The sequence below is a fragment of the Ovis canadensis genome, chromosome 6 (genome assembly GCF_042477335.2).
Source record: "Ovis canadensis isolate MfBH-ARS-UI-01 breed Bighorn chromosome 6, ARS-UI_OviCan_v2, whole genome shotgun sequence".
In the NCBI taxonomy this organism is placed as follows: Eukaryota; Metazoa; Chordata; class Mammalia; order Artiodactyla; family Bovidae; genus Ovis; species Ovis canadensis.
The window spans coordinates 123,097,576-123,113,598 of NC_091250.1; the positions used below are offsets into that span (position 1 = coordinate 123,097,576).

Consider the following 16,023-nt stretch of genomic DNA (forward strand, 5'->3'; position numbering starts at 1 on the left):
TACAATGCGGGAGACCCAGGTTCAGTCCCTGGGTTGAGAAGATTTCCTGGAGGAGGAAATGGCAACCCACTCCAGTATTTTTGCCTGGAAAATCCCATGGATGGAGGAGCCTGGTAGAGATGGGTTCACAAAGAGTTGGACACGACTAAGCGACTTCAATTTCACTTAATGAAGGTGCAGAGAAGGCATTTTTTGTTGCCTGTGCAGGGCCCAGGGTGGGGTGCAGGCCATGCTAAGGTCAAGCCAGACTGAAGCTGCTGAAGCATAACTAAGGTGACTCACTTCCCTGATAGCACGCCTGAGAAAACCTCAGGCTCCTTCTTGCTCTTCCCTCTGGCTCAGGCTCACCTCTTGGGATGGAAGACATTTGGCACCAAAAAAGGAATATGTCAGGAAGAACTGTCTCTAGGTCTTTCCATTTGCATTTAGGGAAAAAATGGGTATAGAAAAAAAACAAAAATACACACACACACACACACAGACAAAACCTTGGGCTTTGACTGTAAGTGGACTCTGAGCTCTGTTTTATAGTCAATGTGAACTTGGGCGAGTTCCTTATCTTCACTGTGCTTGTTTCTTCCACTTTGAACTTGCCATAATAATTCCTCCTTCCTGGGGTTGCTTGAGGGAAATCTCAATGAGTTCCTCTACAAAATGTCTATTTCACTCCTCTGCCTTAAGTGAGAACTATGTCAGGAGACGCATTTGTGTCCTTGTATTTTTTTGTTTTACTGTAACGAACATATTTGTATTCATAATAAGAAAAAAGTCTGATTTATTTAACTCTGTAGGAGGCTGACTGAACGAAGAATGCATGAGAAAACTGAGGCTCAGAGGGGCTTATCTGATCATTGCTAACAACCCAGTTGTTCAGGGCAGAAGTGAAATTGAAGTTGGGCTCCTTGTCTCTGAGGCAGGTGCAAGGGGTTCCAAACCTATATCCGCCGCTGCTTTGAACGTCTTTCTCTTTTCAATTTCAACCCTTGGGAATTTAAATTTCCTTTTACATTCAGGACTCCAAATTTGGAGCTGATGTTTAAACAGGTACACACCTAGATCTCAAAGCATATGGAATATATGTCTATAAGTGCCTATGATCTTTCAGGAAATAGATTATTAGACTCCCAGCCCAAGCAAACAGTTATCCTTTTGGTCAGCCTTTCACAGATGGGGACATGCATAGATTCTGAAATTCCTCTTTTCTATTCTAAGTGACTTTCTGGAGACCCACTGCCACCTGGGGCAAAGTACACAGCCCCAAGATCATTCTGAAAGCCAGGTTTAATTTCCTTTATTGTTGTTTCATCTATTGCTGCAATCAGAAGGAAATGTAAGCACTCTTTGAAGCAAGTCTCTCGCTGGTTAGCAACTAACTTCTCCAGCTTAATTGCTTTGTCCTCTTGGAGTTTACGTGGAGTTAGAATCCACACTCAGGGACCTGCTAAAGCTGGAAATGGGTGAAACTGTCCCCTCCAAGAATAACGGGCATCTCAATGAAGAGAAATCTCACAATGCAAGTAAAAAATAAATCTGATGACCTCAGGGAGACATTAAAACTTTAAAAAGACAATGAAGAAAGGAGAGAAGGGGAGAGGAAGGTAATAACTATGAAAAACATGTTTTTTAAAGAGTAACAAAGAAATATATGCGATGAATGAATACACACAGCTATTTGGAGTTGGGGGCAAGTTAACTATATTCAAAAAAGACTGCATCTCTAGAATTTCATTTTTTTTTTTTTGCAGTTAAATATTTTAGTTCCTTCATATAGAGACATATTACACATGTTAACAACCATGAAAAACAATACAAAATGCCCTCGATTTAACAAGTAGAAAAATATAACTAGTATATATGGCAATTGTGAATCTAATACTGTACAGAAGTAATTTATGGATCTTACAAATAAATTATACTTAAATGCCCTTTTAAAATTCTTTCCCCCACCCCAGATGTACACCAGAACTTACAATAGGAAAGGTTCCGAGCCTAGCTTATCGCCAAAAAAAAAAATCAGTGCCAGTCAAATGTTCTGCCGACAAGCTCAAAGAATTTCTTATTTGGCTCATGAAAATATTCGTGCAGTTTATTGAGGAGTCTGGGGTCCACTTGGGGGTGCGCCCGGCCTTTGGACTCGTGTAAGCAGCGGTCCCGGCCGCCGTCCCTCAGGCAGTAGAACCCCTTGGTTTTGTTAAAGTAGAAATTGGAGGCGTTGATCTGCGGCGACAGCCTCAGGAACCGCTCCACCTTCTGGATCTCGGGGAAGGGGTCCCTGATGAGGCGGTCGCCGTCCACGATGTGGATGCGGCGCAGCGGGAAGAAACGCAGCCAGTTTTCCATGTGCAGGTGGTACAGGCTGCGGTTGAGAGCCTTGTAGTCCACGTTGAGGCGGCCGTCGCGCACCAGGAACTCCTCGATGGACGGGTAGGGCTTGCGCTTCTGCACGTGGTTGTAGAACACTTGGGTGTAGTCGGATAGCACGCGCTCCGATGGGTCCCGCAGGATAAGCAGCAGCCGGATGGCCGGGTTCATGCCGTGCACGCGCTCAGGCACTTTGGGCGACGTGAAGTACGCGGGGGTCTTTTCCACCGTTAGCTGGTGTGGGGCGGAGAAGGGCATCTGGCTGAGGTACCAGCCCAGGCCTTGGCTGTAGTGCTCCTCCCAGTCGAAGAAATGCACCTCGTTCTCGGCAGCCGCCACGTCTGGATGCAGGCTGAGCATCTCCAACAGCGCGCGGGTACCGCCCTTGCGCACACCGATGATGATGGTCTGCGGCAGCTGCTGGGCGGAGCCATTGGGGGCTGCGCCGTCGGGGATCTCCTCCTGGAGGGTCGCCGCTTTCCGCACCAGCTCCGGCTGGCCTGGCTCGTTCCCTGGCACCACCGCGGGGCGGGAAGGCACTAGCTGGAGCTGGGCCACCAGCATCACCGCGCCCAGGAGCAGCGGGGCCATGCCGGACACCACGGTGGCTTTACTGGGGCGGGCGCCGCTGGGTCATGAAGTGCTGCCCGCGAGGGGACGTCTCTAGATCAGTGACACATGGGTATCCCAGGCTTCTGATTACTAGGAAAAAAAGGGGGGAAAGTATTAACCCCACGTAAATACTTGGCTTAATCAAGCTGACAACTCTGTCATCTTTGGCAAGGCATTCACCTCCTAGGGGTTTTCTCAGTTTCTTTATCAGATGGTAAAAAATCTGCCTGCAATGCTGGAGACCCGGTTTGATCCCTGGATGGGGAAGATCCCTGGAGAAGGAAATGGCAACCCTCTCCAGTATTCTTGCCTGGAGAATCCCATGGGCAGAGGAGCCGTAGCAAAGAGTGTGACATGGCTGAGTGACTTTCACTTTCACTTATCCTATCAAGCAGGGGTGGCAAACAGTTTCTGTACCAGGCAAGAGAGTAAATGGTTAGGCTCTGGGGGACATATAGTCTCCATGGAAACTCCTCCAGCTATGTTGTTTTGTTCTAAAGTGTCCACAGACAAGGCACAGAGGCCTGGGTGTGGTTGTGTTCCAATAAAGCCTTATTTATGGGCACTGGCATTTGAATTTCATATCATTTTCATGGGGCATTAAAAATTATTATTCTTTTACTTTTTTTCCCCAAACATTTATATGTTTAGTGCTCTATTGACACAAAAACCAGGCCAGATTTGGCCTGTGGTCCTATTTTGCCAAACTTTGCTACAAAGGAAAAAGATTGGGAAGGTCTGTTGGACCTCAAGAGACATCAGTGAATAGCAACTAGCTTCGAGCCCCAGGCACAGGGGCAAGTGACAGTGAAGCAGGCATGGTTTCTGCTCCCCTACCCATGAGGGGCTTCTGATTTAATAGGACCAACGAACCTGCTTGAAAAATGGAATGGTTAGCTCCTATTGTTCACTTGTCCCTGGATCCAGTTCTTGCTGTGGCCTCAGTGCAGGGCGGTGTACTTCCCAGTGATTTTAGATTTGGCCAGTGGCACGTGGGCAGACTGACTGGTCTGAGCTCCTTGCAGTCCAAAGGACTCTCAAGAGGCTTCTCCAGCACCAAAATCCAAAAGCATCAATTCCTTGGCGCTCAGCCCAAACCAGTCAATCCTAAAGGAAATCAACTCTGAATATTCATTGGAAGAACTGATGCTGAAACTGAAGCTCCAATACTTTGGCCCCTGGATGCAAAGAGTTCACTCATTGGAAAAGACCCCGATGCTGGGAAAGATTGAGGGCTGAAGGAGAAGGGGGCTGCAGAGGATGAGATGGTTAGATAGCATCACTGGCTCAATGAACATGAGTTTGAGCAAACTCAGGGAGATAGTGGAAGAGAAAGGAGCCTGGCGTGCTACAGTCCATGGCATTGAAAAGAGTTGGACATGGCTTAGTGAATGCCCAACAAGGTGGGCAGAAACGACAGTGTGCCAGTGCCCAACATAGGCCTTAAGAGGACTGTATGTTTTCACATGCCCTCGTCCCTTACACCACTGTGACAAACAAACAAACAAAAAAAATGTGCCCTGGTCCCAGGAGAAAGATGAAACACACTTGGCATACAGCCATCCCATCTGTCCCCTGTGTGCAGCCTAGCTATCTCCCTCATGTGTGAGAATGGGTGCTTGTGGTTTTAAGCTGTTGAGTTTTGGGCTGGTTTGTACTGCAGTACAAATTTGGCAAAAGTTAACTGACACAACCTGACTGCAAGCATCAGTGTGGTATCTGTTATGGTCACAGTTTAGGTACTTTGAGGACCTGTGTTCCTTCCTTTTGCCTGAAACAATTAGGGATTTCTTCCTAGTAGAGCAAGTGTGTGCAGTGGGCCCAGAGGGATGAACAGGTGACGTTAGTGGAAGGAACAAAAAACTTTCACACAAGCAAAGGTTAACTGTTTATAAAGAGCGGGCCTTGCAGTCTGCTCAGTGGAATGTCACCCCAACACGACAGTGGAAGGTAGAAAGGCAGGACAGTTATAGATGAGGGTCTTGCCCAGGGACACAAAAATTTATTCCATTTCAGAATTCACGGTCCAAATTTAAAGCTCTAAACGCAGGGCTCTTCCCATGAACTGCCTCCTTTGTGCCTTCTCCTCTTTTAACTCTCTGAGATTTATCACATTTGGGCATGAAAGTCCCTAAGGAACGCAGGCGCTGCTGAGCTGCAGCGCATGGGCCCCCAAGACACATGAGCTGCGCTTGATGTTTTTACGGGGCTGATAAGCAGCAATCCATGTTTGACCCTCTCCAGGAAAGAGGCGATTGGAAGCTCTGTTTAAAATAATCTCTGTCTAAACATAACTCAGGGAGAGTTGGAGACAGGCCCAGTTTGGGGACTGTAGGACTTACAAAGCCAGAAAACACAATTTCTATTAAGAAGGCCCATCATCTTCATTATGCCAGGTTTAAAATTCACTTTATTAGTTTAAAACTTGTCTGGTGGTAGCAGTTTAGTTGCTAGTTGTGTTCGACTCTTTTGATTCCATGAACTATATAGCCCACCAGGCTCCACTGTCCGTGCGACTTCCCAGGCAAGACTTCTGGAGTGGGTTGCCATTCCCTTCTCCAGGGTATCCTCCTGACCCAGGGACTGAACCCAGACTTCCTGCACAGCAGGCAGATTCGTTACTGGCTGATCCACTAGAGAAGTACTAAAACTTGTCTCGAATGTGTAAATGAAAAACAATATACAGGGCTTCCTTGTTTATGATCAAATTGATTTGATATCCTTCAGATGTCAACTGTATTAACCACTTTGAAAAATGTATATTCAAGATCAAACAATTAAAAAGTTGAAAAATAACAGAATATTGGAAAAGGAAACTCCAAATTCACCACATGCTCATTTAGGGGAAAAAACAAAAAAAAAGTTTTGGAGAGATGGCCAAACCAGATGGGGTTCAAGGTTGGTCTTACTGATTGGATGAGCTCAATTTAATGGGCCATTTGCTTTAGTCAAATGCATGTTTTAGCATGACTCAGTGAAATTCTGTTTCCTTTTCCACTTCGGGTGTGGGTTAGCCAAGCTGTGCTTGCCTTCCACACGTTTGGGGTATGTGAGCAGGTGTACGTGTGTGCTTATGCGTCTGCACGTTTATGTGTACGTGTGTACACGTGTGTGCGTGTGCAGGGTGTGGGGTGGGTAATGTGAGGGAGAGAGCAGCTCTTCCACACTGAGCAGCAACACTCTCCCCATCTCACAGCCTCACATCCCAGAAAACAGCCCGACCCTGGGGCACCAAAGGAACAGAGCCAGAGGCCAGACCTGAGATGCACACCCTTTGACTATCCATGCTCTTTTCACTTTATTATGAGGCATGTGGGTTAGCACAGGGAGCATCTGAGATCACTTTCCTAAAGGGGAGTTACCAGCAGACAGCAAAAAGAAGAAAGTTTTTTTTGTTGTTGTTTTTGTTTTTTTTCTGGTTGAACCAGGAGGCTTGTGGGATCTTAGTTCCCCTACCAGGGATTAAATCTGGGCCCTCAGAAGTGATAGCCTGAAGTCCTAACCACTGAACCACCAGGGAATTCCTGAGAAGAAACTAAATATAGTTTGTCCTTTACAAAAACAAAACAAAAACAGCACCACTCCAAAACAACTCCCTCTCCAAAACAACCAAAAGACTAGTATGTAGTTTATTTTATTTTATTTTTTTAGTATGTAGTTTAAAAACTCCTTGTTGCTGTTCAGTCACTCAATCATGTCCAACTCTTTGCAAGCCCACGAACTGCAGCACTCCAGGCTTCCCTGTCCTTCACTATCTCCCAGCGCTTGTTCACACTCATGGCCATTGGGTCTCTGATGCCATCCAACCATCTCATCCTCTGTCGTCCCCTTTTCCTCCTGCCTTCAATCTTTCCCAGCATCAGGGTCCTTTCTAATGAGTCTGCTCTTTGCATCACGTGGCCAAAATAATTGAGCTTCAGCTTCAGCATCAGTCCTTCCAAGGAATATTCAGGACTAATTTCCTTTAGGATTGACTGGTTGGATCTCCTTGGAGTCCAAGGGACTCTCAAAACTCTTCTCAGTTCAAAAGCATCACAGTTCAAAAGCATCAGTTCTTCGGTGCTCAGCTTTAGCTTTCTGCCATAAGGGCAGTATCATCTGCTTATCTGAGGTTATTGATATTTCTCCTGGCAATCTTGATTCCAGCTTGTGCTTCATTCAGCCCAGCATTTCACATGATGTACTCTGCATATAAACTAAATAAGCAGGGTGACAATATACAGCCTTGATCTATTCCTTTCCCAACCTGCAACCAGTCCCCTGTTCCATGTCTGGTTCTAACTGTTGATTCTTGACCAGCATACAGGTTTCCCAGGAGGCAGGTAAAGTAATCTGATATTCCCTACTTTTACCAATACCTTCTCCCCTCCACTCTTCCAACCACACTGCCTTCCCAAAAGGAGTCATGTAAGTAAAAGTGTAACACACTGTTAAACAAGATATTCAGAAAACCTCAAATCACCACAGGTCATTAAGAGCTGCTCAGGAAGGTAACAGCTGCTACTGCTGCTGCTAAGTCACTTCAGTCCTGTCCGACTCTGTGTGACCCCATAGATGGCAGCCCACCAGGCTCCCTTGACCCTGGGATTCTCCAGGCAAGAACACTGGAGTGGGTTGCCATTTCCTTCTCCAATGAAAGTGAAAAGTGAAACTGAAGTTGCTCAGTCATGTCCGACTCTTAGCGACCCCATGGATTGCAGTCTACTAGGCTCCTCCATCCATGGGATTTTCCAGGCAAGCGTACTAGAGTGGGGTGCCATTGCCTTCTCCAGAAGGTAAGAGCAACCCCTCTGAAAGCTGACAGTAACCACTGTTCATTTGTGCCTCCAAAACTTAGTCACAGCTTGCCCTAAGATGGATTTTTATTATAGATATTAAAATGATCCACATATGCACTTGTACATTTTCCAGGAGCCCTGTTTTAAAAACAATATTTTCTGTAACCCTATCCAAAATGTTATTACTTAAATACAAAATGAAGGAGATATTTTGCAGTTTTTTGTCTCACGTCTTCAAAAGCCAGTGTGTATACATTTGTAGGACATCTCAGGCTGCTTCTTGTCGCTGTTGTTCAGTCACTAAGTCACGTCTGAGTCTTTGCAACCCCTTTGCAAAGCCAGGCTTACTTTTTAATATGCTGTTTAGGTTTGTCATAACTCTACTTCCAAGGAGCAAGCATCCTTTAATTCCGTGGCTGAAATCACCATCTGAGGTGATTCTGGGGCGCAAGGCCACTTGTGGCTTCTGACAACTGGAGTGGATAGCCCAGAGATCCACAACACTGAGCAGTGTTGCAATTCTTACTCTGAAAGCTCCTTAACTGTGGAACGTGCTTTCTTCAAAAGTAAGGTCCTTGACCCCACTCACAAATCAGGAGCGTCTCAAACAGGACAAGATCCAGGAAGGCAAGTTTGAAATTGCAAGCAGTACAAAAATAAACAGATTATTCTCTCTTCAGAAGTAAACTAGGTACTATCAAAGGGAATCTTCTGGAAGCCTGGAGCCTGAGCTGGCATCAGTACAAAGTCTGTTCAACAGCACCTGGAGGCCAGTCCACATTCCTCCAAAAAGCAATGTTGGCAGCAGTCATCCGGAGCACTTGCTACTGAGTAGACACTAGGCTAGCCACTTTGCACACAGGACCCGTGTGATGCACACTGCATTGATGTGGGAACTGATATTGTCACAAGAAAGTGAGGTTCAGAGAAACGGAGTGGTTTCTTCAGTCATGTCCATCTCTTTGCATCCCTAAGGACTGTAGCCCACCAGGCTCCTCTGTCCATGGGATTCTCCAGGCAAGAACAGCAGACTGGGTTGCCATTTCCTACTCGAGGGGATCTTCCCAACCCAGGGGTAGAACCCGCGTCTCTTCTGTTTACCTGCATTGGAAGGCGGGCTCTTTGACCACTAGTACCACCTGAGAAGTCCCATCCTTCCCTGTTGAAAGAGATCTAACTCACTCTCTGTTCACTCCCTTTTACCAGGGAGGCTGCTTGCTTCATCCTGCTGTGATAAACCAAGCCCTGAGTTTCAGGAATTCTGAAGCCAAGAGTCTTTCCCATCAGGAGCACTAGGCTTCCTTGGATTCCACATGAAGATATTGACCACACACCAGGCATGGGGGACACATGGGAAAGGACACAGAATTTTCCAGGGGGAGATTCCCCTGTATTAAGAATTAAATCCAAGGGAAATTCCCCGGCAGTCCAGTGGTTAAAACTCCTAGCTTCCACTGAAGGAGGCATGGGGTCGGGGAACTGGGAAGCTGCATGCTTCGAGGTGAAAAAAGTACAAGTTAAATCCAAATCCTTTTCAGGTCAGGAATGAACCTAGAATAGGATCTGTCTGCCCCTCCCACCTCACTGCCCTTTTAAGCCAAGCTAGGGCCTTCTGGTTCATTTGATGGTACCAGGCTCACACCAGCTCTGTGCCTTGGCGTTCTCTACTCCGCCTTTTTAGGATGCTCCACCCTCCACAGGCTTCCTGAGGATGGCTGTCCCCTGTCACGGATTTTATTTCAAATGCTGGCTTTCCTCAGCAACATGAGCCCACCCTCTCGCCTTTAATCACTTTCTTTCCCATCATCTTGTTTTATATTCCTGATATACTATCCAAAATTATGTTTGCTTGTTTACTGCCTGCCTCTCCACCCAACAAAGTCAATTCGAGCCTCCTTATCAGCATTCTACCTCCCCCCGCTGCATCCTCGGGGGCTGGCGTGATTGCTGGTACCCAGCGAGTGCTAGAGACACTGCTGAATGAACACATCTAATGTAGTGGCAAGTCAGGCAAATGACGGAAGGCACTGACAGAGGCTTTTCATTTAGCGGAAAGAGAAACTTAACCATTTGCCGCTTGTGAAAAAGAGAGTGGCAAAAAGTAGTAAGCTTTCCTCCCTAGAGGATCAAACAGAAACTAGATGTTGAGAAGGGGGCTCAAAATTTCTCATGGAGGACAGACAAAATCAATCGCCTGAGAGCCTATAATGCATTTTCATTAAAAAAAGGATGGGAAGTAGTGAGATAACCCTTCAAAAATATTTTAATTTTCTTCTTAAGTCTTACTACAAAATTCACATTATGACTGGGATTTCAAATGTAACCACTACAGCACATTTGCTCTCAGCCCCATCACTAGAACATATTCATGGATAAAATTAAAGAACTAGAATATTTCACAGGAGGGACATTCAGTACATCAAGCACAGTGATGCTTGTGGTCCTTCTGTCTGCAGGAAAACCTTTTCGCCCCTCAGAAAAAGATGGTGAACCAGTCGGCACAGGCAAGAATCTTCTTGGATAACAGGGATGGTTATCTGGGGGACAAAAGTCATCCAAGGGATTTGATAGAAGGGTTGGAAAGGAAGCAATTACTCTCTCCCTGAGTGGCTACTGTGTGTCAGGCAGGAGGCCCTCATGTAGAAATGATCATTCTGAATATTTGTAACAGTATCAAGGGGGTGGCTATTCTCCTTTTATCTTATATATTTTTAAGCAATAAAAGGGCAGTGAGTGGTAATAGAAAAGCAACTGGACAGACCCAGGCTAGAATTCTTATAGCTAGCTGAGCTCAGATTAGTTTCTCATCTCTTTGGGCCTCAGTGTGCCATTCTGCAAAATGGGCTAAAATCTACTTCATAGGGATGCTATCGTGATTCTGAAAGATTACCCACGCCAAAGAGACAAAGCAATGTCTGGCATTTACAGGGCATACTACGAATGCTAATGGCCTGCCTTTCTCCCTAAGGCAGACAGAGAAACATTCTATTAAGGTTAAAATGAAAGTGAACATGTCAGTTGTGTCCGACTCTTTGGGGCACCATGGACTATACAGTCCATGGAAATCTCTAGGCCGAAATACTGGAGTGGGTAGCCTATCCCTTCTCCAGGGGATCTTTCCAAGCCAGGGATCAAACCCAGGTCTCCAGCACAGCAGGCAGATTCTTTATCCCTGATAGCTCAGTTGGTAAAAATCTGCCTGCAATGCAGGAGATCACGTTTCGATTCCTAGGTCAGGAAGATCCGCTGGAGAAGGATGGAGAAGGGATAGGCTACCCACTCCAATATTCTTGGGCTTCCCTTGTGGCTCAGCTGAGTAAGGTTTAAAGACTTTCTCAAATAAAGAACTGAGTGCCAAAGAATTGATGCTTTCGAACTGTGGTGCTGGATAAGTTTCTTGAGAGTCCCTTGGACTGCAAACACATCAAACCAGTCAATTCTAAAGGAAATCAACCCTGAATATTCATTGGAAGGACTGATGCTGAAGCTGAAACTCCAGTACTTTGGCCACCTGATGCGAAGAGCCGATTCACTGGAAAAGACACTGATGCTGGGAAAGATTGAAAGCAGGAGGAGAAGGGGGTGTCAGAGGATGAGATGGTTGGATGGCATCACCAACTCGATGGACATGAGTTAGGGCGAATTCCGGGAGATGGTGGAGGACAGCGAAACCTGGCATGCTGCATTCCCTGGAGTCACAAAGAGTCAGACAAAACGGGGAACTGAACTAGAACAAAGATGTCACAGGACCAAGAAGTGTGCTGCTTTGCCTCTGAGTGGAGATGCCTTCCTTGGGCTGCGGCAAAACACATTCCAGGCAGAGGGGGAGAGCTTACTCCAAGCCTGATAACACAGCAAGAAGGATGAGAGCTCTTGTGTTGCTCTCCAAGAATTGCCTCTCTCCATGCATGCTGGGGTGTCGAGTGATTTAACTTTCTGGCACGCGCTAATACCCGAGTAAAGATGGTTTGATGAGAACTGTCCTTTCTGTATTCAACCAAACTTCTGAGCAATCAATGGTGTATGATTTTTTGTTTCCCTTTAGGAGACCTTTACCTCTGCGTGGCTAATTTAAGACCATGTGGCAGCAGCATCAACTTTCCATCCTTGGCAGGTCATCGTGGAAACCAAGAAAGAGGAAACAGATTTAGCTCCTGCCTGTCAGTCTACAGAAGGACAGCGAGATCTCAAGACTCCCATAAATATTTATTTTCTTGAAACTGCCTACACATGACACTCGTCAACAGCTGTTGACATTGACTTTTGCTTGGATTTACTCATGGTAATTGCTGTGAGGTAAGTTGGGGGTAGAAGAGAGCTCAGGGTACAAAAGACCCAAGGTCAGTTCACATAATGTTACTACAGAGAGAAGTAAGTCAGAATGAGAAAATCAAGGATGGAATATTAATGCATATATGTAGAATCGGAGAAAAAAATACTGGTACAGACGCTCTTATTTACAAAGCAGAAATAAAGACACAGATGCAGAGAACATGTGGATACCAAGGGGGGACTTGGGAGAATTGGGAGATTGGAATGACATACGAACGTTGATATATATCTGTATTATACGTATTGGTACTATGTATAAAATAGATAATTAAGGAAGACCTACTGCATAGCAAAGGGAATATCACTCAGTGCTCTGTGGTGACCTAAAAGGGAAGGAAATTCAAAACAGAGGGGTTACATGTATACGGATAGCTGATTCATTCTGCTGTACAGCAGAAATAAATACAACATTGTAAAGCAACCATATTCCAATTTAAAGAAAAAAAGTTCCCCTGGGCCACACTGACTGCCTGGGAAAAGGCGGAGTGACCAGCTCTATTTTCCTCTTGAAAAAGATCAGGAGTCTTCCAACACTCCCTCCTCCACTTTCTAGGCTCTGTTACCTCCATGACACGGGAGGTTCCATATATAGAGAAGGGTATCTAGATAATGAATGCAACTCCCCGGAATTGAAGGAAGGAGGTGCCTGGGTCAGCCAGGGAGGGCAGCATGGTGGGGCAAGGATTTGGTGCCAGTGGATTTCAATCACCGTGTTATTTCCAAGCTTCTGAGAATTCCCTGATCCAATGATGGATGATAAATGCCAACTGCCCCATTGGCAGCCTGCAGTCAACCCACAGGACATACATTTCCAAATTAGGTGAGAGTTTAGGTTGAAGGATCTGGACAAGGGGTTGCAAGTCAGAGGCGACTAAAGCTCCCCACATCCCCGCCAGGAGCTCTGGCAGCTCCATCTCCATCGCCAGGTGCTTTCCAGACTTACAAGTGCACATCGCTTCCCTGGGGATGTAGTTCAAAATGCAGATTCTAATCCAAGAGTTCTGGGCAGAGGCCTGGAAGTCTGTGTTTCTAACCAGTTACCTGGAGAAGCCTTTGGAATGGCAAGAACTCAAGAACTCCCTGAGCTTCGAACAACTGCATCCATTCAGATTCGGAGCCTGATGCCCCTGGCCTTGGGCTGGGAAGGCTGCCTTTGGGTTCGGTTTCCAGTGGTTGTTAGGGTAGTTTGTTTTTAAATCCAAGGCTGGAAACAATTGCAGCAGACAAAATAGAGAGGGATCACTCTGGCCACAGAGGTGGTGTTATCTGTGGAGGGGGCTGGAGGGCCGATGCTGGAATTCAGAGGATTTAGAGCCAAAAACCCAGGCGCAAATCTCAGCTCTATAACTTAAAATCCACGAGAGAGCACTGAAAACCCAGAGCCTTCGATCGAATGCCTTGGCCAACGTACACCATTGTGAGGATTAAACAGAACAGCCTAGGAGGGTGCTTACGATGTTGCCATATTGCCTGGCCGATGGCAAGCCCTTCAATCGTGGCAGCTATTTTTGTCTCTTAAAAAAAAAAAAAAAAAGGAGGCTGTGTGATATAAATGGGAATCGAGGATGATAATTAGTCAAATGCATTTGTTCATGATCCAAAGTACTGCAGTGACTCAACCAGACAGAGGCTTACAGGAGAAAGGACTGTGGCACACAGGCTCTCTGTCTGGGTAAGGGCTCGCAGAGGGTCCTCTAGAAAGGCCCCCTGCCTGAGTGATGGGCAGCCAGGTGTGTGCAGGAGGGATGAAGAGGACTCCCCACCCCCTTCATGTTTAATCTGCAGTGCTGTGCACAGGAGGCAGTGGTGACCTAAATAAATCCTTCATTAGAAGCAGAAACACTGGCACAGGCTGAGCTCCGTGACGGGAGGGCAGACGGGGCCTCTCTTATTACTCAGTGCAGCTGAGTGGAAAAGGGGGCTGTGCCAGCAGACGGGAGACAGGATCTCGACTGCCTCGGTGCACTCAGATACGCACGGCTCAGCTCCCGCTCCAGGTGTGAGCCAATCTCCCAACAGGTGCCATCTGACTGTGAGAATGTCCCGGGACGAGGTGGACAGTCCTCATCACCCCATTCATGGCCAGCACCCATGCAATCCATTTCCCCGGAAACGAACAGGAAAGACACACAGAGCATCGGAGGTCAAAGATCCCCCTGTCCTGTCTGCATCCCTGTTGATGAGGACACAGGTCACAGAGGACCAGAGCCCCAAGGTCAAGGGCGCAGAGGCTGAAATGAATCAGAAAGCAAGGTCTGCTGATACCCATGCACCAAACCCCAAACACACCGAAACCTGTGCTTCTTTTATTTGGTGTCATGGAGCCCTAGAATAGTTGTCACTGAAAATAAATATATACAAGTCAAAGTAAATTCTTCCCCTCGGTATGCAAAGGTAGAGGGTGAATTTGTCTCATTTCTTGAGCCAGGCTAGAAAGACTGAATGTTGTTCCCTCTCAAATTTCATAGGTTGAAGCCCTTGTCCCTGGTGTGGTGGATATTTGGAGATGGGGCCTTGGGGAAGTAATTAGAGTTAGATCAAGTCCTGAGGATAAGACCCGTAATGAGATGCGCGTCCCTGGGAAAAGAGGAAGAGAGATCCATGCTCTATCTCTGCCACTGAGAGTGCTCTTGCTTGCTTAGTTGCTCAGTTGTGTCTGACTCTTTGTGAACCTGTGTACTGTAGCTCATCAGGCTCCTCTCTTCATGGGATTTTTTCAGACGAGAATACTGGGAGTGGGTTGCCATTTCCTCCTCCAGGGGATCTTCCTAACCCAGGGATCGAACCTGCATCGCCTGTGTCTCCTGCATTGCAGGCAGATTCTTTACCCACTGAGCCATCAGCGAAGCCCAGTGCTAGATGGTAACCACCTGCAACCTGGAGAGAGCTCTCACCAGGAACTGAATCTGTTCGCATCGTGAACTTGAGCTGGGAAGAACAAACACTTGCCGTTGTTTAAGCTGCCCAGCCTCTGGCATGTTGCCCCAGCTGCCTGAGCATGCTCAGGTGCTGTGCTGTGCTCAGTCTCTCAGTTGTTTCTGACTGTGAGCCCACGGCCCATGGACGGTAGCCCACCAGGCTCCTTGGGCCCTGGGGATTCTCCAGACAAGAATACTGGAGTGGGTTGCCATGCCCTTCCTCCAGCGGATCTTTCCAACCCAGAGATCGAGCCCAGGTCTCCCACATTAAAGGCAGATTCTCTACCATCTGAGCCACCAGGGCTGATACACAGCCCTTAGGAGAAAGAAGAAAGGAAAGAGTGTGCCTGGGACTGTTTCCACTGGGTGAGTCTTCCCAGGGTGGCACACCACCGTCTCCTGGATCCAGGCAGGTGACATGAACCTTGGAAACTGGGTGGCAGGAGCGGGGGGACAGCAGCAAGCAGCCCCGTGTGTACATAGGAGGTGTAATGAGCAAGCTGCTGCCATAACTCTGGCTGATGTTGTTGGGAAGAGGGACCAGTGTCGTCGGATCTTTGGATTTTTTGAGACTCTATTATGGATACTTATATGAAAGTTCTTGATTTTTATGGATGCTCAAAAAGGTGAAGTTTTATGATTATTATTATTTTTTTAAAAGAAAGGATTAGAAGGCAAGTCTGCAAAGACTGATGCCTCAGGTCTATGCTTGCCCACAGGTGATCACTTCACACTTTTACAAGACACCTATGATGCTCCAGTACTCTTGCCTGGAAAATCCCATGGGTGGAGGAGCCTGGTAGGCTGCAGTCCATGGGGTGGCAAAGAGCCCGACACAACTGAGCGACTTCACTTTCATTTTTCACTTTCATGCATTGGAGAAGGAAATGGCAACCCACTCCAGTGTTCTTGCCTGGAGAATCCCAGGGATGGGGGAGCCTGGTGGGCTGCCGTCTATGGGGTCGCACAGAGTCAGACACGACTGAAGTGACTTAGCAGCAGCGGCATGATGCTTCCATCCC

The 16,023-nt window shown here is 46.9% G+C and overlaps 1 protein-coding gene across 1 annotated transcript in view; it reads right to left on the minus strand.

The window, feature by feature from the left end:
* Window positions 1-1,276: 1,276 nt before the first annotated feature.
* The window catches only part of HS3ST1 (heparan sulfate-glucosamine 3-sulfotransferase 1), a 36,559-nt gene continuing 21,812 nt past the window's right edge, over window positions 1,277-16,023 (minus strand). The window contains exon 2 of the mRNA XM_069593265.1: window positions 1,277-3,063. Within this exon, the coding sequence (XP_069449366.1) occupies window positions 2,014-2,952 (939 nt within the window). The 5' untranslated portion in view covers window positions 2,953-3,063 and the 3' untranslated portion in view covers window positions 1,277-2,013. The remainder of the gene's footprint in view (window positions 3,064-16,023) is intronic.